At 35.5% G+C, this 23589-nt stretch overlaps 1 protein-coding gene and 1 long non-coding RNA gene across 3 annotated transcripts; one reads left to right on the top strand and one right to left on the bottom strand.

Annotated features, from left to right (window-relative positions):
• Positions 1-381: 381 nt before the first annotated feature.
• Positions 382-12743, bottom strand: LOC127156715 (verrucotoxin subunit beta-like). Of its 2 annotated transcripts, none has more exons than XM_051099737.1 (16): positions 12598-12743; positions 12358-12413; positions 11967-12067; positions 6246-7945; positions 6088-6109; positions 5741-5837; positions 5545-5675; positions 5376-5443; positions 4833-4937; positions 3990-4076; positions 3592-3687; positions 3128-3259; positions 1068-1099; positions 854-888; positions 735-753; positions 382-547 (listed from the first exon to the last, which is right to left on the bottom strand). In XM_051099737.1, exons 3-16 carry the CDS (start codon positions 12064-12066, stop codon positions 517-519), a joined length of 2655 nt encoding a protein of 884 aa, XP_050955694.1. In that variant the 5' UTR covers position 12067; positions 12358-12413; positions 12598-12743; the 3' UTR covers positions 382-516. The 2 variants fall into 2 exon arrangements, with proteins under 2 accessions (XP_050955694.1, XP_050955695.1); XM_051099738.1 differs by having other exon boundaries at positions 382-538.
• A 2623-nt stretch (positions 12744-15366) lies between these two features.
• LOC127156729 (uncharacterized) lies at positions 15367-17164 on the top strand. Its single transcript, XR_007825780.1, has 3 exons — positions 15367-15597; positions 15676-15789; positions 16326-17164. It is a non-coding gene; the product is annotated as an uncharacterized LOC127156729 (long non-coding RNA).
• The last annotated feature ends 6425 nt before the right edge of the window (positions 17165-23589 follow it).

Genomic DNA, 23589 nt, shown 5'->3' with positions numbered 1-23589 from the left:
GTTATGAGTCCTACCTTCACCATCTAAATGATTGATGTTCAGACATGTCAAATTACAGAAAAAATCCATTATTGACTGTCAGTACAGCAAATCTGTTCAACTGATCTCTTACATACTGCTGCTACTTTCAATTTTCAAATGACTCAAATGACATTTACAGACAGTAAACTAGTTTTGGAGAACTTTTGGTAGATATAAAAGTATATTGAGTGTCCCCAGTTAAACAAAAATATCACTGAAAATAAGCAACTGGTAAGAGATGTAAAGTGTGGTTGCAGAGCTAATGGTGCATACAATACTATACTAATAAGCAAACATTTTTACTCCAATAAAACAATATTATTGATATGTTCAGTATTAAATGGACCGAAAGTGTATTTATTTGCAACATCTATTTAATATCACAAACATGACAAGCTTAACTTTGATTTCAGATTCATGATGTAAACGTGTGGTTCTTCCTGGTGATCCACAGGCACATTCTGTATGTCTCTGATATGACGTTTTGTTCTGTGTTCATTGAAGCACACATTCTTTCCTGTTAAGACTAGAATGTTGTCAAAGTTATTACACTACAGCTACAGATAAACTTAATTTAAAATGATCAAACAAGACATATTATTACAAAAAAAACATTACAATGTTTGGAAAGTTTTCCAAAATAAACAAACTCTTAATCTGTCCAAATAACACAAGGATAAAATAAAACAGAATAAAATAAAACAACTTCTTACTTTTTAAAATCTTTAGTTGCTGAAAGGCAAAATAAAAAGCACAAATCAGAATAACAGTTTAATGTCTTCTCATAGAAAAGGTTTATGTTTTATGCAGCACAAAATCATTTGATACTCACTGCGTTTGTACAAGACTAGATAGGCAGATGAAGAACTGTGCATAGAAATGAACTTCATAAGGCATTCAAGTAACATTAACAATAGCACAATACAAATTTGTGTCCTGATATGTCACAAAAACATGCACACACACACACACACACACACACACACACACACACATATATATATATATATATATATACCACACAATCTGTATTAAATGTCTGGTACCTGGTTTTATTAAACCGCACCGTGTAAGGAACCTTAAAAACAAAAAAGAAAAAAAAAAGTGAAACAATGTTAAAAACATGTGAAAAGCAATACACACTAATAACATATTGCAGAATACATTATTTTCACTCTTTAACTCTTTAATTTTACTCTATAAATAAAGGTTAACTGTACAAGTATGTGATTTCTGTTCTTTATTTTATTTAATTACACTGATATTGTCAGGATTGTGTTCTGTTTCGTCTTGTTTTTCCTAGTGTTTTTCCCTTCTGTTTCCAGTGTATTGGTTTAATCCTTGTCTCCCCCCCTTGGTTTTATTTAGTTTTGGTTTCTTCCTGCCTATATTTGTACTTCCCCTTGTTTCCTCGTTTGTAGCCACTCCCCTGTTTCCGTTTATTTAAGTTTGGTTGTGCCCCTTGGTTTTTGTCCGTGATTATTGTTTCACCGTGTTTTCGTCGTGGTTGCTTTTCCCTGCTTGTGTTCTTCATGTTATGTACTTTTTGGATTGTTTAAATAAACGTGCATTGATTGGATCTCCGCTCTCCTGCTGTTCGTTCCCGCACACGACCACAACCCTGACAGATATGGGATAAATTTTCTGCCAAAAGTACTGCAGTCACAAATCCAAAAATAATAAGTGTAAAACAAAGCCTTGTTTGTGTGTCCTGAAACATGGGCCAGCAGGGTGTTGTGAGATTAAATGTACTTATTGTTAAAATAAATAAATAAATAAATAAACAATTAAAAAAACAAAACAATGAAAAGGCATTTTTGTGGCTGACCTTATTGCATATGCATTTGTAGGGGTTTCCCTTTCAGATGAAAAATTTATGGGAAGAGAGTATTGAAGTCATTCAAAGAAAGATTTATTAAGGTTTATGGTTTACTAAAACATGATTTAGCGAGGTTTATTGTAATTTATTAAGGTAAACATAAGGTAAACCAGTATTTACTTTGTGCTTCTCTTGGCAGATTGTGTTGGTCATTATGGAAAAGCACTGGCTGTGTTTGTTAATTTGTGCATTGTCAGTAAATTACCTGCAGAACTTTCCACTTTTTGTTTTTTGTTTGTTTTTGTGGTATTGCGCTCTCATGCTAATGCCATTTAGTAAATCTTTATGATGGACAATTTGCAGTTCTTAATGCCATAAAGTTGATCCATTTAAAATCAATTTTGCCACTACATATTGTCAGGGTTTGGACTGTGTTTGGTGTTTTCCCCCCAGCCTTAGTTCCTGTTTGCCCATATTTGGTTTTGTTCCTGCCTCTTGATTCAGTTCCTCATATGTTTCTGTAATGTGGAGAGGGAGACGAGAAGCAAGCGGATCCAAATGCAAGCTTTTATTATGACGAGACAGAGACATAGTGAAAAACAGGCAGGGTCAGAACAATAGCAAACAGGTACAGTGAAGGCAAGACGTGGGGATAATCTGTGCAGCAGGCGAGGGTTGAAAAATGGCGAACGTAATCCAGGGGGCAAGGCAAAGGGGTATTCCGTGAAATGAGCGAGAGGTCCACAAGGCAGGTGGCGAGACAGACGAAACGAGATGACCAGGCGAGAAAGCTAACTCAGGGAACACAGGAACACAATGCGAAACAACAATCCAAAAAACCACAATACTCGGTCAGATACAAGGGGAAGACCGAGGCTTATATAGAGCGCCTGATTGGCTACAGGTGTTAGCGCAATCAGCGCGATGGGTGATGGGAAACGTAGTCCAGGGTGTAGTGCAACAGTCTGTGTGATGTGAACTGTTCGTGGGAAGCACAGGCGACCTCTGGTGGCGGGCAGACCAGACAGGAATCATAACAGTTTCCATGGTTTTTGATTAATTAGCCCCGCACCTGTTCTCCCTAATTATTTTGTTAGTATTTATAGTCCTGTGTTCCCCTGTTTCTTTATCTGCTATTAGTTTTGTCAACATGTTGTGCAACCCTGCTCCTAGTTTCGTTGTTGTCGTTTTGTGGATTTAAATAAAAGACTTTGTGCATTATTCCTTCATCGTGTGCTTCTCTACAGCACCCAACCATGACACATATATACACACACACACACATACCTGGAATACATGGCTGTCATCAAATCTATACCAATTTTGATCGTCAGGTTTGATGTCAGCATTATAGTGTCCATCCTTTAATGTACCATAAAGGTTTACTATGGCATAAAGCTCATACCTGTGGGTGGATACCTTTCAGAAAAAGAGGAAACATGTTCATTATGTGAATGAATAAATGAATCTTTATTGTCTTGGTATGTACTTAGAGGTACAGAACAATTAAATATTGTTAGCAGTGTTATCAAATGGATTTGATAGTTGTGATTATCTGTAAGCATGCAAAAATGTGTTTCAAGCTCCCATTCTCTCTCTCCTCATTAAACTGTCCTGACTAATTACAAAAAGGAAAACACTATAATACTTGAACATTTATCGTCAACATTCTGCAAATATGCAGGCAAAAACCCCTACTGGTGAAGCTCTGTTTCTGTTACAGACACTCAATCACTGTAATATTGAATTACCTCAGTATAGGAAGGAATTATCAGGTTCTTGTCATTTCTGAAGGACCTCAATTGTAGAATGAGAATTTGTGGAAAGTCAATATCTGTAGAGAACAGCTGTAGAGAATAAAATAAATTATGTTAAGGTATTAACATAATTTAAATTTACAATAGCATGAGTGTGTTGTCTTTAATTACAAGATGTGTGGAGAAACAATCATAAACTGTTAGAGGCTCTTCTAAACTCATTTTAGTAAACTATGCCATACAAATGACTTCTGTGCAAATATCTGAAGGGTAAATTTTTCATTTATGTTTTTATGGGGTTTACATATTGCTGTCTAATTTACAGTTCTGCAGTCAATCTCAGCTGAACTTAACACTGTGAACACAAGAGACGTGATGGAGAAGATACTTGCATTTGCCTTGGTTTTTGTTTGTGAACAGTGACTGCAGCTTACAGAAGATTCACGCATTTCACGAATGCTTAACTTCAAAGCATGTTCCTAAATGATCACAGAAGACAATCATGGTGAATACAGAGAGATATGACAGTTAACAAATAAGATGAGACATAAAATAAAGTTCCTCTGGTAACAAATGTGTTTGTTTTTCTTCTGACTGTAAAAAAAAATCTGTTCTTCTACTGTAAATGCAATAATATATGCATAAATAATTGGATACAAATGCATTACAGAAATGTAGCCTTATTTTTTATTTATTTATTTATTTAGCCATTGCCATCGAATTTGTTAACACAGGAATGGTTGAAAGGATAGTTCACCCAAAAATAAAAACTGACGGTAGCCTCTGACTTCCATTTATATATATACTGTGGAGGTCAGTGGCTTACGTCAACTGTTTGGTTGCCAACATCTTTTTTTTTTCTTCTTCTTTTTTTTTTTTTTTTTTTTTTTTTTGGGTGAACTTTCTCTTTAAGTGTGTCAAAAAGCTATAAATAATATTTGGCCAGCAAGGTCAATAACTGATCAAAGCTGCATCTGGCAAAAATCTGATGAATCCTGTAAAAGGAATTTAATGAATTAGGTTTTCATTGAAACACAAAATGCAGACAGGCAACAGAGCAGAGTCTGTCAAACAGACCAAACTAATCAAAACTTAAAACAGACATCAAAAACTTCAGCCACTTTGATCTGAAGATGATCTGAGACAACCTTCAGTCCTTATAGACTTCCAAAATGGAAGGGGACTATTGAAAAACTAATTCAGAATTATTTAAAGTGGTACAGCAATATACTTACCACATTGTTTGATTCTGTAAGAGAGATGCTTATTTTGAAGAAATCACTCTGCTCTGATATCGTTTGTTCACAGCTACAAGTTTTCTTCATAGTGCCCTTAAAAATCTGCAGCGTGAAGACAAAACTTATTATTAACTTTAATTGTCAAGTTAGTAATTGCCAAGTCAGTTGGTTTTACAGCTATATAAATTATAATATCAGAAAGTTTTAAAGTGACCATTATCTGTATTATTCTATTTTTTAGACTTATGATTGTTTTAAATCTGAACAAATGATTAATTTGAAATGTAATCTCTGCATGTCATTGTTATGTCTATCTGTGTTCTTCAGTTCTCAAACAAATTCACTAAATCAGTTCAGACCCTAAATCACTGCACCTCACCTCTATTGGTCATGTGTCTGTATGCAATGCAAATTAGAAACTGATGTATACACAGTAACTTAATAAAAAAAAAAAATCCTGAAAAAAGTCTTAACAAGAAACATTTTTAAACATTTGGCAGACAAAAGTGTAATAATTAATAGGAAGAAACTTTGATTCACCTTACAGGGCTCCGGAGTTTTGCTCAGAATCAGATCTAGATACTTTGCTGCATCTTCGTGTTTATAAACTTTTTTTATGGGAAGAAAGCATATAACAAACATATAATAGAATACCTAAATAGCATTTATTATCTGCTGGAACTCACAAAATGGTCTTACAGACACCAACCATCAGTGATGCCAAGGCTCCTTGAGATTCCAGCTGTTGAAACTGGACGAGACTCTTTGTCTAACTTATCAAACAGTGACTTCAGCTCTTCAATGAAGTCGCCATCAGAGGAATCCTCTCTTCTCTCCAGTCTAAACATTAAACATCATCACATGTTCACTGTGATAATCACAACAAAGCAGAGTGATTTCTTTACCTCATAACATGTTCCCTGTACTCCTGCGTCATGTAGAGGGTTTGCAGAACTGCGTTCAAGTAGCTGGTGGCTCCTTGATTCATCAAGCCACAGTATGCTTAAACAAGAAACTTATTTTTATTACATGGCTTTTTTCATTTCTATAATTTATCATCTCAATCCACAATAAGTCCAGCTATTAAAGTAGTCATCTTAAATGTATATGCATGTGTAAGGATGTCTTTTTAGAAGATAATATTCAAAATTGTCATGCTGTTCTGAAAGATTTGTGCATTTTGACCAAATGGTGATATCTTTACAATACACACAGTAATATAAAACTGAGGATATTCCTGAAAATGACTCACCCATAACTGATCTGTTCCTTCCCTTAAAGAAGCATTTGATATTGATTAACAACATGCCACAAATTACAACATATATTAGAAGTACTCTAGTACTTATTTTCATAAAGCAGAATTATTTCTGATCGATTTTGAAGCTGATTTTTGATTATAGATAGTACCTCTGTGGTAACTTCAATGACATCACTGTCTGTGGTGTAGTTGAGTTTCCCCACTGCTGCACATTTGATCTCATATTCAGTTCCTGATCTCAGATCAGTCAGAGTAACTGTGTTTTGATTCTTCATCACAGGTTTAGACGTCCAGACTGAGTCCTGCTTCGGTTTATACAGTAATCTGAGCTCCACTGTATCAGCACATGATGGAGGAACCTTCAGAACCACAGTGTTTTCTTTGTTTTCTTCCTCTTTAGTGACTGGACAGGCTGGTTTAGATAAAGGAATAAAGCAAACAGCTTCATCACATCCATGTTCATACAGCAGAATGCAGGAACCTGGATTATTCTTCATTTCTCTTGAGGACACAATGAACCTGGTTGATTTACTGTCTTTTGAATCCATCAAGTTCTTAAATATCTCCAAGTTGCTCTTCATGGTCTTGATGACTTCAGGACTAAGCCAAGACTTTTGCTCTGAATCAGAGCAGTTCTCATTAGTTTCTCCATTTGCTGAAGGACTCAGATAGGATATTTGTTTAAGAATAAGCACATCTGTGCAGTCCAATGACGTAAATGTGTAACTGATCAGATTTCCAACCCCCAGATCCATCCAGATGGCATCTAGATTGACTTCTACCTGTGCACCAGCATCCTTCAGCTGTCTGAGGACTGATTTAATGATCTCAGACTCTCTTTCTCTCACTTTCAGCCATTCTGTGAGGTCTCTTCCTCTGAATGGAGATTTATTATGTTCTTGAAGAAGATCATTCAGTTCAGTTTCCTTCATCACGTCTCCACGGATGTTTGGCAGCAGAGAGCCGAGTTTCTTCATGAGTCTCAGTTTGTACTTGTAGCAGTTTTGCTTCATTTGCAGAATTTTATCATGAAATTCAGCAAATGTCAGAGCAGGAGAGTCTTTAAGAAGATCACTGCATTTCATCTCAGCAGTATTTAAACTCTCAATCACTGATTCAGTCGCCGTAATTAGATCCATACTGATGTCTTTCTGAAGTTTTGAAGCTTTTGAGTGAAGTTTGTCCAGAGGATAGAGCCAAACTCTCAGAGGAACCGCCAGCTCTTTCTTTTCTCCCAGCAGTTTTGGAAGATCAGTGAAAACCTTCAGAGCATCTTCAAAAGAGGTCGGGTTAGACGGTAACTGGAAATCACCATAAAATGTGCATGTGAAATTCTGAACTGCATTCTTCTGAGCTTCATTCATCTTCAGATTGATGTTTGCATCTCCTGAAATTAATTTGAGTTTCTCAAGAACCACTTTTGCTTCTCCTTCTACTGTACTTTTGTTCTCATCTGCTGAAACTTCTCTGTCAAACACAAAGCAGGCGTCTGCTCCATACAGCACTGCTGTCACCACATGTGTCGCCATGTCATTATCAAACACCTCATGATAAATTATATTTTCAGCTGCCAAGTGGTTCATGGTCATTTCTTCAAACCTGCAGGTTGAGTGATAATGCAGCGTCAGTCTCTGCTGTCTGAAAGACGTCTTGGTGTCCTTGAGATATTTGGCTGCTCCTGTCACATTGATCAGTCCAGCTAAAAGACTGAGTTTCAGAGAGCCGTCGATGTTCAGTAAGCTTGATTTGTCCTCAATGGAGTCTGAAGCCGTGACTTTGAAATTGGTGTTAATTTGGGGACGGGTTCGTATGCTCTGCTGGAGCTTTTCTGGATCCCACAGTGTGATTCCTGTGATAGGAAATAAAAAGTGTTGAATACAGTAGAGTCATTTTTTAAGTCTATAAACACAACTGTAAATGACAGCAAAGTCTTTGTGTCACTTGAAATTTGTTTTGTGTATTTTGCATACCATATGCAGAAGAAGGGTAACGCAAAGCAGTTTAGCAGAGCGAAGAGCACAAGTGAACAAAGATAAAATTAAGTTTTACACTGGAAGATGCTTTGTTTCTGCTTAATTTTAATTTAGTATCCTTGGCAAGCAGAGCAAGGTATGTGATGTTGATGTACATGTTACATTCTGTGTTGAAGTCATATGTATATGTTAATCCTATGTTGTTTAACTCTATATTATATATATATATATATATATATATATATATATATATATAATTTTAAAAAAAATTATAGTACATGGCCTTACTAAGGTCACTTTTCTGGACCATGATCAGTCTTTTTTAGATAAGAGTCTATTTAACCCTCTAAGGCAGTGGTCCTTTTTTTTTTATTTATTTATTTATTTTTTGTAAAGAATTATTTATGGGCTTTTTATGCCTTTATTTGGAGAGGACAGTGTGGAGCAGACAGGAAAGCATTGGTTGAAGAGAGAGGGGTGTAGGATCGGCAAAGGACCACAATCTGGGATTCGAACTCGAGTCGCCATGAGCGCTGTTGCGCTGTATGTCGGCGCACTAACTGCCAGTCTATTGGCACGGACATTTCAAAGTTATTTTAAAGTTATTTATTTAAAATTATTTGCTACCAGTGTTGGGCAAGTTACTTCCAAAATGTAATAAATTATATATTACTAGTTACTGTCTTTTAAAAGTAATTAGTTACATTACAATATTACTGTCTCTGAATTGTAATGCGTTACACTACTTTTAAGTTACTTTTGAGTAACTTTCACCAAAATATCCACAGAAGTATGACTATGCATTATAAAATACCAAAATGTAGTTTATTATTATCTGTCTCTTGTCCGTCTTTAGTCCAGTCCAGTCCTGTCTAATTCTGCAGGCCGAGCTCCTGATTTGCTCCCTCATCAGCAACGCAGCCAGACCTGTGCAGTGCCTGTGAGAGCACGTGTGTGGAGCGGCTATATAATGTGTGTCTTTTGGGGAAACATTGCTAACATCTGACAAATTGTCAGGGTCCTGTCACTTCTGTCTAGTTTATTCATGGGTTTTGTTCTGCCTGCCATACAACACGAGACAAAACAAACTCAAGCACGCAGCCATAAAATGAGCTGCGTGCAACACAACAGAACAACGAAAAACACGCGGCCAGACATGAACCATTTGCCAAACAAAATAAAACACACATGGACAGAGGAGCGCACGGCACGAGACTCGAGACCGCACGCTCCCACAGCACAACAGAACATGGAGCGCGAGTGTCCGAACCCCGACACGAAACCGAAACTTGAACAAGACATGAGTGCCGGGATCCGAACACTGCGCTCCAACATGAAACAATGCACACAGACAAGAGAGCACGCGGCTCGAGGACACTCGAAGCCGCACATTCACAAGGAAACAAGACAAGAAGGGAGTGCAAGGGCTCTGTCACAAAACCCATGAATAAACTAGACAGAAGTGACAGTAGCGGGAAGAAGCGGTGAAAATAATATATATTTTTGTGGGAGCGGGCGGGAGCGGGACAGAATCTTGCCGGAGCGGGACAGAAAAATCCGTCCCGCACAGGCCTCTACACTGAAGGCTAACTCATCCTCATTGTCATCACATGGAAGAGCCAACTCTGCACTCTTCCCATTACCCTTTCCGTAAAATATTGCTATAGTGATTTTGTGAGAAGAATAAATAATTTTTATTCTTATTGTCAGGGTTGTGGACTTTATTTCTGGCCACTAGATGTCGCCACTGCCTTTTTTGTTGGTTTTCAGTCTCTGTCATTATGTCTAATAGTCGTCACCTGTGCCTTGTTTCTGTTTGTGTATTTAAGCCATCCTTTTTTCCTGAGCACTTTGCTCAGTGTTTAGCTTATCCTTAAACAACTTTGTGCATCTGGTATAGTTCCTATGTTTTGATTTTTGCCATGTGCTCTTTGAAACTGTTTGGAGTCACTCAGAGACTTTCTATGTGTACTTTTTGAATGCCTTATGGGTTAATGTGGCGGAGCTGTGGGAATTATTTTTTTTCTGGAAGGATTGACATAAATACTTCAATAAACTCTTCAAATAAATATATAACTGCAATCAAATTATTGATGTTACTATCTATAAAAAAAGGACAACATTGATATTTTCTCAATTCACAGAAAAATGATGTTAGACAAGGTTAATTGAGAAGAGATGTTTAGAAATTTAATTTATGGTTACGCTTTATTTTGATAGTGCACTTTAGACATTCTACTAACTATAAGTAACTTTGCAACTAAAGCCGGCTTCATACTACAGGATTAACCGATTATGAAATCTGGCACACAGCGCACACATAAGGAGAATCTTTGCAGATAATCTTCGCTGAAATCGTAAACATGCACAAACTACAAGATTTGAAAATTGTGGCGCATCACACACTACAAGATATTATTAAGATTATCATGACGGAGGGAGCGCCTCACGTGATCTTACACAACAAATCATCATTTCAGCAACTAATATTTACAAATGCGTTTTTTTTATGTTAACTGATATATGCTTTAACTGTTTTATATCTATAGATTTTACTTTATGCAGGTTGTGATTTGAGAAGGCAAGACTGATTAAACACATGAACTCACTGTCTGCAGCTGACCACTTGGTCGTTAAAAAACAAAACAAAACAAACAAAAAAAAAAAAAACAAACAAACTTATATTTAACGAATAAAAAAATGCTCCAAACGTTTTTCTAAATTAACTTAATAAAAAAAACGAAACGAAATATAATCACTTTGCCATTACATACAAAAGTGAACTATTTTAATTGCTAAAACAGTAGTATAAGCCGTTTTAATAGAAGGAGAAAAAAGATGGGCTCGGGTCGGACTCGGGCCATGGAGCATTGCTTTCCTTGCTCCATGCGGTTGTGATATGTTTTCAACATATTATACAGACAGTGTTACTACAAAAACATAAGAAGCAGTTTCCTCCATCTCCACTGTCCAATGGACCGTACAGCAGCTGTTTTGCGGTCGTTCATTGGCTGTTGTGAAAGTACTGACGTAATCACAGCCGTGATCATCCCGATTTAAAATCCTGAATATCAAACATGTTTGATATGATCGGGGGCGGCCCCGATTTGTGTGCGAGCAGATCGGGAGGTGAAAGATTCGATCTGTGAACGTCTCACATTATCAGATAATCCGTGCCGAACATCGGGACCGATCGAGGTGCTCGACAAGATTTTTCCTCCGATTCTTGGGAGGGGAAAATCGGGGCAAAATCGGGCTAAAAATCCTGTAGTGTGTAGCCGGCTTAAGATATTATTAAGATTATCATGAAGGAGGGAGCGCCTCACGTGATCTTACGTCATTTTCAATGTTTACAAATGTTTTTTATTCATTTTATTTATTTGGATGTCTTGTTATAATTGTATATGTTGTGTTGTAGTTATAATTAAAAAAATACAAAAAATGTTAATTAACTTATATGCTTTTATATCTATAGATTTTACTTTAGGCAGGTCGTGATTTGAGAAGGCAAAACTGATTAAACATAGTCTATGATCAACTCACTGTCTGCCGCTGACCGCTTGGTCCTTAATGAAAAAAACAAAAAAAAATCTCCACTATCCAATGGACGTACAGCAGCTGTTTTGCGGTCACGCATTGGCTTTAGGATATAAAAAATCCTGTAGTGTGAGGCCGACTTTACAGCAAACTTACAATAAATTAAGAATCTGCAGAATTGTCAGCATATTATGCATTTATTTACTGTTGCAATTGAAACAAGCTACAAATCTTTACAATGTCATGCTCTGAGCACATAACTGGGTTAAGCATCATTGACTGGAGTCATCTGTTAAATGATCATATATCAGTGATGTGATAGAATGGATAACTGAAAGTAAACTGTCAGTGTTGTGGTACCTGGTATAAGAGCATCTTTCCTGCAGTCGTACAGCATCCCCAGCTGGAAGGGTCTCCCTAGAGCTGCTGTTTCAATCACATTCACTCCCACTCTATCCATACTAAAAAAAAAAAAAAAAAAAAAACACCAGTTACTGACTGAATAGATTTATTTATTTACTTATTTATTTATTGCTTTACATACAACAGCTACATGGATTTGACTCGTATACAGCTAAAACAAAAGCAAACAAACAAAAATACTTATTTATATTTAATAAATGCTATTGTTGTGAAAGGTGGAAGAACTGTTGGTACACTCATGTTAGTGTGGACAAAAGACACTTTACTGTCCAAACCTTTCCAAACAATTCAAACTTTATATTTAAATAGTAATATTAGCCGCTGTCACCTTCAAATCTTTGCAGTGAGGAGGAGGCGCAAAGTTCACCTTTTTACACCAGGAACCTGTGAGATTAGAAACAGTCACCGCATTCTAACATTTAGGCTAACTGGATTTAACACCATGTTTATTTATTTTTAAAGATATTGGCAATCATCAAACATTACTTGTATAGGCTATTATGGTTTTATTAGAAAAATTATATTGAATAGGCCTACATAAATTGTTAAATCAACAAATCGTATTTACCGTCTGAAAGCCGCAGATTAATTCCCACCGCTGTAAATGTGTATTTAAAACCCCAGCAGGATAAACAAACACTTGAGTTTTAGACATTCAGTACACTCAAGGGTAAAAAATAAATGTTGTTGAGCTTGAACGCTTTCGGATTTTTCTCTTCGCCTCTGTCTGTTTTACCTTCACTTTCAGTTAAGAATGGTGTGAGACAGTTACAGTGGAGGAGGAGTCTGAAAACGGAGCTGGTAAATCAGACATTTTAAGGTTCTTTGCACGTGACATTACTGTGGCGCGAAATGCAGCTGGAGGACAGGAAGTGATTTTTCCGTCTGTGGTCAGGATGAGAGTCGGATAATGCTTGTGTGTGCAAATTGTTAAGGAAAGATATAATAATATCTTAAGATATTAATAAAGAAGTGTATAAATAGACAGTGTGAGAGTGAGAATTCACTCAATGCTTAACGCCACACGTAGACACAATGTAGACTACATGAGGTAAAAGTTTGTAAACAAACTTAATGTTGGCCTAGTCTAAATGTTTAAAATAGGGTAATAACAATGGAGTTCCAGAGATCAGAGACTTTGTAATATAATCGTGTCATTTTTCGTGTCACATGATAAGTTTTTGTTCGGTGTTCGTTCAGACAGACAAGCTTTAATAAAGATTCAAAAACATAGTAAAACTGGTATTTGAAAGTCTCTAGCATTTTTTTGGTGTTAGAAATAATGTCAAATAATGTTCCTCAAATCTAGTCAGAAGCATCTGGACTTTGATCTCCACTTAGTGATTGTGTGTGTTTGGGGGGTGTCTTCATATTTAATGACATTAGATGATTTATTAAATGTATTACATACAGGGGTTGGACAATGAAACTGAAACACCTGGTTTTAGACCACAGTTAGTATGGTGTTGGGCCTAATTTTGTGGCAAATACAGCATCATTTCGTCTTGGGAATGAAAAATACAAGTCCTGCACTGTAGCCAGAGGGATTTTGAGCCATTCCTCTTGCAGAACAGTGGCCAGGTCACTACATGATGCTGGTGTAGGAAAACGTTTCCTGACTCGCTGCTCCAAAACACCCCAAAGTGGCTTAATAATATTCAGATCTGGTGACTGTGCAGGCAATGGGAGATGTTCAACTTCACTTTCATGTTCATCAAACCATTTTTTCACCAGTTTTGTTGTGTGTATTGGTGCATTATCATCCTGATACACAGCATCACCTTCAGGGTACAATGTTTGAACCATTGGGTGCAAATAGTCAAACTTCACACTCTGCTCTTACTGGTGGAATGTGCAATCAGTGAAGAATGGCCAGCAGGCTGCGCAACTATAGCCATTAAGCCACCAACACTATATTGGCCAGTGTTTCAGTTTCATTGTCCAACCCCTGTAGATAGATAGCTCTATTAAAGCGCTCACATTTCATTCAAAAAGATGCTACTGAACATTAGCATGATGCAGTCGGTCAGGAGACACATTAGAGCCAATGGCATTTCACTGGCAGCATTTTTTTGAATCCAGGCACAGACAGACTGCAGTGCAGCACACAGATGGTGGACGGAGACGGTGATCACATCCATTCTTCTTACAAATCAATCATTTTGCTTCAGAACCCTTGGATTAAATAAATTATGAATATAGTTGTATCTGCCTGTTATACCTTGTGTTTTGTTGACAAATGGTTAGGTTTAAGGGCAGGGTTTGGGTAGCGTAATATAAATGAAACTGTTGTGACTGTTTGCATAATTTGTATATTTTGCATATTATTATCCAATATATAATTTAATCATCACGATAAAATTCCCAGTGCCTTTCACGTCAGCACATTGACGCCAAGGGTTTCTTATGTAAAGTATTTGAAGACACTGCACGTCGAAAAATTACGCTAAAGTCTCTGAACCATTGACTGCAATTGTATGGGAGCTGCTCTGTGGTGTTTTTCTATAGAAATTGAACATCTAATGCAATAAATTAACATCTTCAAAAATGATTTTACCACAGACTAACTATGATGACTGCATCATCACTGACTGTTTTGATTAATCAGCGGATCTTTGTCCAAGATGTTTTTACTAGACAAAGATTGATTTATTCTTCTGAAATCATTATTTCATTGTAAGATAGATCAAGTGGAATTGACGTGTTGCCATAAACTTATATCCAGCATCGCTCAAACTAAAGGCCATATGGTTTCGGCTGTGAACGCTCAACTAAAAAGCATCTAGTTTATGGCCCCAATCAAATCAGGCACAATTAAATTCACAGACACAAATCTAGACATGCAGTATATAAGAATGGGCAGTAGATGGGGCTTAAAGAAACCTCGAAAGAATCTATATGAATCTATATGAGCTGAATTTAATTTTAAACATGAAAATATTTTGGGATGTTTTACAATACAGCTACACTCTATACATCTCATAGCTGATTGTGCAGGGGTAAAATGACAATTGGCATTAATTAAAAAAGAAGTTGATCAGATGTATTTTATTTATCATTTAGCTTCTAATGCCAAGCAAATTGTGGATTATTGTAATGTTTTATCAGCTGTTTGGACTCTCATTCTGACGGCACCCATTCACATTCATAGGTGACACAGTGATAGAATGACACATTTCTACAAATCTGATGAAGAAACAAACTCATCCTAATCTTGGACGTCTGAGCACATTTTCAGCAAATGTCCATTTCTGTGTGAACTTTCCCTTTAAGGCCACTGAAAATGTGTTTGTAGACTTTGATTTCTGTTCAAAACGAGTGTCATAACACAGTGAGAGTGAAATTACCGCGGTGTCATATTCACACGCTTGTCTGCAGGGTCTCATCAAAGTTCATTTTAAATTCTGTCTGGAAAATCAGAGAACATTCAGAATGAGTTTCCAGGTCTGTTTTTTAGACAGACGAACAGAGACTTAAATAAAAGTGTCTTTGGCGAACTCTGAGGAGGAATTCAGAAACACCACAGTTGAAGAGTTAAAAAGAAAACTCTTGTCTGAAGACAGCAGATGTAAGTCAAACACCTTAGAGTTTTGTTTCTTTTAAAGTCGTTTGCTCTTCCTCATGTTGTCGTTGTTTGCTTTCACAGATAAACACTGTGGACTTTACTGCAATGACAGGCTTCTGTTTCATGATCGTACACTTGGCTCTCATGGCATTAAACACAATGATATTACTGTGATTAAACTACTGATGCATCCACGTATGTATTTATGGATTCAAATCATCTGTTTTTCTTCTTTAAACGTCCCTTCATCTTAGACATCATTACAGAGGAGGTTGGAGCTATTTGTCACTCGAAAAGTTTATAGTAACTAGTTGTGAATCAAACGTACATAAAATGCTTGTTTTCTCTAGCAGTGCAGGAGACAGGAATAGAAACAGGAATATTGTTCAGTTACATACATCTGTTATGAACATCAGTTCACAAATCAGATCAAGTGTCTTGAATGTCAGCCAAAACATTGGCTTGTTTACCTTTTTGCTATTTCTGGAATTTTGTGCTTCATACTTGTTTTATGGCTTTAATTTTGTGGTTTATCTCATATCCAGTGTGACAGCATACTGTCAATGGGAAATGCACTGTATATTTTTTGTAAATGTGTTCTTTTTAGTGAGTAAAGTGAGTAAAAGATCTTTAATTATTGTTCATTTCAAGCAATTAAAGGTACAGACAGACATATATGGCAACAAAACTCATTCAGCTTCTGACTGATCTTTTATTTTTCTGTTTCACAGAATCTTTCTCATCTGAAGATGAATGTGAAGGTGAATTCATATCCAGGACTAAATCTATGGAGAAATTTTGAACATGTAAATGCATTTGATGCACAGTGAATTCATATAGGAAATGTAAAACATGTATTAATTAGTTCAGCGCATCATTAATGAAACCACTTCACATGATCCACAGAGAATAATCAATAAATTCATATTGAGTGTTGATCAGATGAAGTGTAATATCAATCTAATTTTCTTAATTCACTGTCAACTCAATATAAAACACAGTAGTATATGATGGAGTTTGTGTTTTCATGTGTCTCTGTATGTTCATATGCAAATATTGTACATTATCCTTTCTTTTGTTTATGTTTTTTAAATCAAACATGCCCTTGACTATTTTTATTTTGTGAAAAGTGTGATTTCAGTAATCAGCTTTAAAACCATTAGTTATTTCTTCAATATAATTCAAATATAATTAATATTCAGCAGACCTCTGCCATAATATTTTCTAACCTTTTAGTTAAAGATCCAGTGGTATTTCATATTACATTATTTCTTAACGTTTCATTGTAATTGTATGTGAAATAAAGCAATTCCCGAGAGAAAGTTTATCAGTGTGTCCAAAATTAGAAATAGTGGGTCACAATGAACAACTCACCCATAGCAAAAGAATTATGTACTAACTGTCAGGGTCAGGGACTATTCTGTGTTTTTCTTAGGTTTTCCCTTGTGTTTTCATATGCCCATATTTGGTTTTCCTGTTCCTGTTCCCATTGTGTCCTCATTAGGTTCAGGTGTGTTAGGTCTTTAGTCTCGTTTGGTTCTCTTTATAAGTTGTATTCCCTTGTTGTCTGATCTCTGTTATGTTAAGGTGTGTTTTTGCCGTTTCTTGGTTTCTAAGTTTTGTTATTAAAGTATTTTATGTTTGAATCGCTCTCTGATTCTCCTGTCCTTCTCCTTGTGCACACCAATCAGTGACATAAACAGTCACCAGAGCTAAATAACTGTATACAGATACTCAACAATAGTAAACTATTCTCTATAATGGGAATTTTAAAGGGAATGAAATTATGAATTATGAAATGTCTACAGACTAAAAAAAGAAATTAAACAGTTTGGTAATGAAGCAGATTATTACTTTATGATGAAAGATTATTCTTTATAAATGTCAGGGTACACTCTTAAAAATACAGTTTTTTTTTTTGTGTGTTTTTTTTTGTGTTTTTTTTTGTTGTTGTTTTTTGGCATCGGTGGTTCTGTGAAGAACCTTGAACATCCATTGAATCTTTCAAATGCAGAAGAGCTTCTTTAGAGTCGAAAAAGGTTCTTTAGATTTTTCAAATGTTCTTCAAAATAGTTATTTTAGGAACTGAATAAAAAATGAGGCTGTGATGGATTTGTTTAACAACACACCGATCATTCAGCTAACGAAATGTCTTTGTGAATAAAACTCTCAGTAAACAAACCTCCATAAAACTGTTTTAAAAAGTTGTGAGCTGTGAAAATGACATGTATATAATCAGGGGAAGAGTTTGTGTCAAGCAGGCAATAAGCCCCGTGAAGCCGTGGTTTACAGTGAATTTATAACAGCTAAGGGGCTTCTTGGGGTAAAAGCTTATTGCTTTTATAAAACGGTTATTCCATATACGTAGTAAGGTTTCACAAAATAAAACAGAGCAAATAAAGTGTAATGATATTAATAAAAACATTATTCTTCCACCAAACAATGTAGTTCCTCAGGAACGGTTGTGGTTGCAACAAAGTGGTTACCAAGCAACACACAAACGTAAACAAAGGTGTGTGTTTGTAGAGTAATTTAAAACAGCTTACAATGTGGCTCAACCAATCAGAATCAAGGACCAGAACTATCAGTTTTATACATTTAAATTTACAATTACAACCCTTTCAGTATTTTCTTATTTTATTTATTTATTTATTTTTGGTCTGATTTGAATTTGAACTTGTCATAATAAATCAAAACAAAATACAAAAGTTCCCCTTAAGTGCAGAAATTGGTAACGCCTAACTATTTGGTTCACACTTTCACCCAGGGTTGCCATGTCCACAGTTTTAAGGTAAAGATTGGAGCGCAGTCAAAATGGGTTATCAAGTCTATTTTTTAGATTTGATATAAGCCTATAAGGCAGGAAAATAAAGTCAAAGGAGGAATTCAATAACACTACCGCTGAGGAGTTAAAAAGAAAAATCTTGATTCCAGAAGCTACTATGAACCACCAAAAGCCGAGCCACTTTAATGGTGCCTAAAATCCAGGGTTGGCTAACTAAAATCCGTACCTGGCTAACTAAAACCAGTGTTGAGCCAAATTTTGACTCCCCACATTGAAGCCACTACCTACTTGTCTAATCCTAACCCCTTCCTCACATCCTTAATCAACCAATACTAAGGGGGGTATAATGCAGCGGGGGTCAGAATTTGGCACAACACTGATTTTGTGAGAAATGACTCCCTTAAAAATTCCAGTGAATATTTTACTTGTTCATTAAGTTTACATGTTAAATAAATTGTATTTAGCATGTGCTATGCCAAGTGTGGATTTTAACTGAAATAGACTGGTTACAATTTGCAGGAATTTTAGGGTGAGCACAATTACAGCTGCAATTTATAAAATAAAAAATAAAATAAAAAATAAAAAATTTCCCATAGATAACTATATATTTCAGTCACCCAGATACACTGTAAAAAAAAAAAAAAAAAAAAAACAATTTTTTTGAGTCAACTTAAAATAATTTGTTACCTGGCTGCCTTAAAATTTTAAGTTCAGTCAACTCAAAAAGTTTAGGCAATCTGAAATGTTAAGTTTTACTAAGTGACAACTTAGATATTTGAATTGATTCAACTTTTAAGGCAGCCGGGTAACAAACACAAGTTTAACAAACCAATTTTTTAGTTTATTTAACTCGAATATCTAAGTTGTCACTTAGTACAACTTAACATTTCAAGTTGACTAAACTTATTTGAGTTGACTGAACTTAAAATTTTAAGGCAGCCAGGTACCAAATTATTTTAAGTTGACTCAAAAAAATTGTTTAGTTTTTTTTTGTTTGTTTGTTTTTTTACAGTGTACATGCTTACAAGTTCTAAATGAAAGCTAAGTTAAGCTTTTGCTGTTTTTATTTGTTATGTACACAGCTCAGAGATGGGAATTTTTTTAAAGGTACTATAAGACCATTTTTGTTGATGTTTTGTGGATTTAATATGAGAATTTGAAAAAGTCAGTGGGAATCAGCACAAGACAGAAAATAGGATTTGTCACATCACTTCATGAGGTCTTTAACCGCTGTCATGTTTTCTTTCTGATACGACTAAACTGTAAGTAGAGCTTCACACAGACATTGTGTCAGACGTCTCATCTCCACTCACTGAAAAATATAGACGAATATTTTTTTATAATATAACTACTCATTTAAAAAATGTTTTGATACATTTACAGATAAAGCAACAACAAAGATACTCACTTAATGGTAATGGTAGTCCCATGCTATTACAACTTTCCTCAAGATTGGAGTCATCCACAAAGCTGAAGGGTGAATCTGACCTGCTGTCTGCTCCTGATCGTGACCCAAATGAACTGGAAGCGGACTTCTTAACTCCTTTCACTGAAAAAATAAAGTGAATAAGAACAGTTATATATCAAGTTTACGCTTAAGCTTAACTCTATTGTAATTGTTAGAATGGTTATGGATCAGCAATTTCAGCGTAAAACTGTGCAGACCAAACCGTAAGTCACAGAGACGTGTAACTTGGAGGGATGGTAGTACTCACACCACCGACAATGTGACCAAGGCTCACCCCAATCGGCCTGATGAGGGCGCTACAGTGATTGAAAGTTCATTATTGCTCCTAACTTCTAAATCGTCAGTCGCAGGCTCAAGTGTCTTATGTCGTTGGAATCCTTGGCTCACACCAGACGATCGTGAGCCTGGCAAAATTTTCAGGTATTTAGGATTTTTTTGCAAAACCTTTTATTTATTTGACAAAAATTGCAAAAACTTTTTGCAAAACCTGAACTAGTCGTTTGTGAACTAGTCCTAGGTTTTTCACCAGATCGGAACTAAACCAGTGCAGAAAGATTCTCTGGACAGTGAATATCAATAATTATCAAAAAAAAAAAAAAAAAAAAAAAGTCAAACTACAGATAAGCAGGTGAGCCCAGAATAAATGTAACACTGCGTATATAATATATAAAATAATCTCTATAGCCCTTTGATATCATTGTGTTTTATTTATATTGATTTTCTATGAGAGGAAAACGTCTATTTAACACATTGCGTTCTTGGGCATGTCTGCTTGCCTATATGGAGTTGGTCCTTTTAATATCACTTAATTGCGTGTTCATATCTGCTGTTACATTGTTTGGTTTTTATTATTGAATTTAGTTTTTATCATCTTAGTCCGTTTTGCCACATTATGTGTTTGCTGGGCAAGTATAAAAGTGAAAGTTTGCACATTGTGTTCATGGTCATATGCTTGCCTTGAAGTACATTAAATTAATAAACTATATTACAAAATTGATTGTTTAATGGCACTTATTGTATCTTAATACATTAATCCATATCAAGTGTCAACGGTTTTCTACGGGAGGAAAAAGCTTAATGAGAAACTTTGCGCATTGCGTTCATATTCTGCTGTTCTGTGGCCACGGATTTGTGGGTCTTGTCTTTTTCTCCTACAGATGACTTGCAGGACCCTGTACGTTATGCTGTTAAATTAGTTTTAACCACCACAGCGTCTTGTCTCCATTGGCAACATGCACCATTTGTGTGGATTGCAAGTGACGGTCGCAGAGAGTGCAGGTGGCGATTGTGAGAGACATTGTAATAATTATTTTTTTTTTTTTTTACTTTTTACTTGTCTTCACCACCTGGCTACTGTTGTAAAATGTTGAGAGATTCAATAAAAATAAATAAATAAATAATAAATAAAATAAAATAAGACTGCAAGTGACGTCACTTGCGGAAGTGCTGTTGTGTGAGAGTGCAAATCTGAAAATGCAAGTGCATGTCTGCAGGCAGACTCTATTGGCAGTTCCATGCGGTGCCTCATCTGTTAAAATTACAGCTTTAAAATCAATAGCGTAATTGAATAACACGTTTCATGCAACTGAAACAGGAACAGTACAAGAAAGCACACGAGCAGCAGAATTTTGAATATACTGTAGCCTGCTCAGAGATTTAGCTGGAAGGCTAAAACCTAGCTATAATGAAGGTGCATACAAGATTTTGTATTGGCAAAAGTGAGAAGACTTCCAAGTTGAGCAATGTTCCTAAGATGATATAAAGTAGTTTCAGAAATGCATTTTATCTGTGCATTAAATGTTAACATGAAGTGGGAAATACTATGCTGGAATCAAAAATCAAACTAATCTGATCGGCCTTTTAAGTAACTGCCATTGTACCAATCAGCATCAAATCAGTTTTAGAGCCATTCAGCTTCAGGAAGTTAAGAAGATATTCTGTACAAGTACTAGTGTCTAATAAACAAGAACTCTAATAAATGAAAAGGACACTATTACCTAATGAATAAGCACTAGTGCCTAATCAAATAGATTCTAGTGTCTAAAAAAATAAGTATTACTAGCATGAAAATAGATACTGGTCCATTTTAAATATGGAAAGTTAAGTCTTGCCATACCCATAGAGCATCACAGTGAGTGTGAGAGCAGCGCCATCCAGTGTCTGCTGAAGAAATGCAGCGACAGATATTGAATTGAAATGAATTAAAGGCCTTTATTGTATTTTTCTGTAAACAATGAAATGAGGAGAACTGCTTCTGACTACTGTTAGAAAACAAACATATATAACCACATACAATAAATAAGATGAGACTGTACAGTACAATTATGAAAGTATATACAACAACTGACCGAGTTATAATATTGCATCCTTGACATGCCACATTTAGTACATTTATTAAAGGTCTGATAAAGAAAGTGAACAGCTGGTCATATTAACATTCTGCATAATTCTGTGCATGAATTCTTAATGTATCTTAATGTATGCGCTCATTTTAGGCGGGGAGTAACAACACTCACCGGTCTCCCCCATATATATATGTGATATATATACAGTAGTCAAAATTTGAAGTGCATCAAAAAAGTTTGTCAAAGTTGTCCTAAGACAAACCGGTATTGTTTTGCTTTAAGGACAACTTTGAAGAAAGGTTTTGATCCACTTCAAATGTTGACTAGTGTATATCATCATTAACTCTCTATGGTACAGTGTTGCCTCCTTCTAAATAAAACGAGACACCTGTTTGATTGATCATCTCAGTAAAGAAGAAGTCAAGTACCAAGAAATTAAATTACAAAAAAGTGGTCATATGTTCTGTTTTGTTTTCACTTTTAGGACATGTACAAGTCACATTCTATATTTGCTCCAATGAAAGGTGCATTTTTCATCAATTTTCATCCATATAATTGCTAACGAAAAATCTGAGTCACCTTCATTGGTTAGTTAAGAAGTATTTTCAAAAACTTTACATAATATATCATCAAATATATCATAGGAAATTACAAAAAACTGCATGTTGCCTCAAGGCAACATTGTACCGTAATGGAACCACATATGGCCATACCAGGCATATAGGATAAAATACATGTATATGATATTTGTAAAAAAAAAATAAAAATCTAAATGTATTTGCATTTTTGCATGATATTGTAATGTATTTATAAGAAAGTTTGCGTGTGTATGTGCATGCTTGTAAGGATAAGGTGCATATTAGCATAAGGTTATGATGATTTTTAATTTTGTACTTTGAAACAACACTAATTGTATTGCTTTGTCATGATAACAGATATGGTAGTTTGGTTATACTTGTGATCCACAATGGTACAAGAGCAATATCTAGATATAAAATCTTACTTTTTATTAAATATGTGATGTGCAGTGCATCAAAAACGTAAGATAAAACTGTTTGATCAAATGTTTGATTAAAGAAATTGATGTTTTAAATAAATATATCTATTTTTTCTGCATGAAAATATCACATGTTTATTTTTGTTCGTTGTGGTACAATGTTGCCTTAAGACAACAAACGTTTAAATCATAAATAAACAAAATAAATAAATAAATAAATAAAAATGTTTATTGATAGCATTATAGTGTTATAGTAATTTTAAGCAGGAAAATATTTTTTTCCTCATTGCTATCATATTACGTACCGTGAAGGGTTAACTAACGGTGAACTGAATGTGCAAGTAAAACAGACAGAGGCGGGGAGAAAACTCAAGGAAGCAGCTCAATGCCGCAACAACAT

Source organism: Labeo rohita, chromosome 25 (assembly GCF_022985175.1).
Source record: "Labeo rohita strain BAU-BD-2019 chromosome 25, IGBB_LRoh.1.0, whole genome shotgun sequence".
NCBI lineage: Eukaryota > Metazoa > Chordata > Actinopteri > Cypriniformes > Cyprinidae > Labeo > Labeo rohita.
Note: the sequence above shows the minus strand (reverse complement) of the source record. Positions and strands in the feature narration are given on the sequence as shown.

Excerpts from the sequence above, each read along its gene's own strand:
- LOC127156715 (XM_051099737.1), bottom strand. The coding sequence starts at position 12,066 with ATGGATAGAGTGGGAGTGAATGTGATTGAAACAGCAGCTCTAGGGAGA. Across the intron at positions 3,688-3,989 it reads AAACAAAAACCAAGGCAAAT|CTGTTCTCTACAGATATTGA; the intron begins GCAAGTATCTTC and ends TATTCTCTACAG. Across the intron at positions 889-1,067 it reads GTGCGGTTTAATAAAACCAG|TTCTTCATCTGCCTATCTAG; the intron begins GTACCAGACATT and ends TTCTATGCACAG.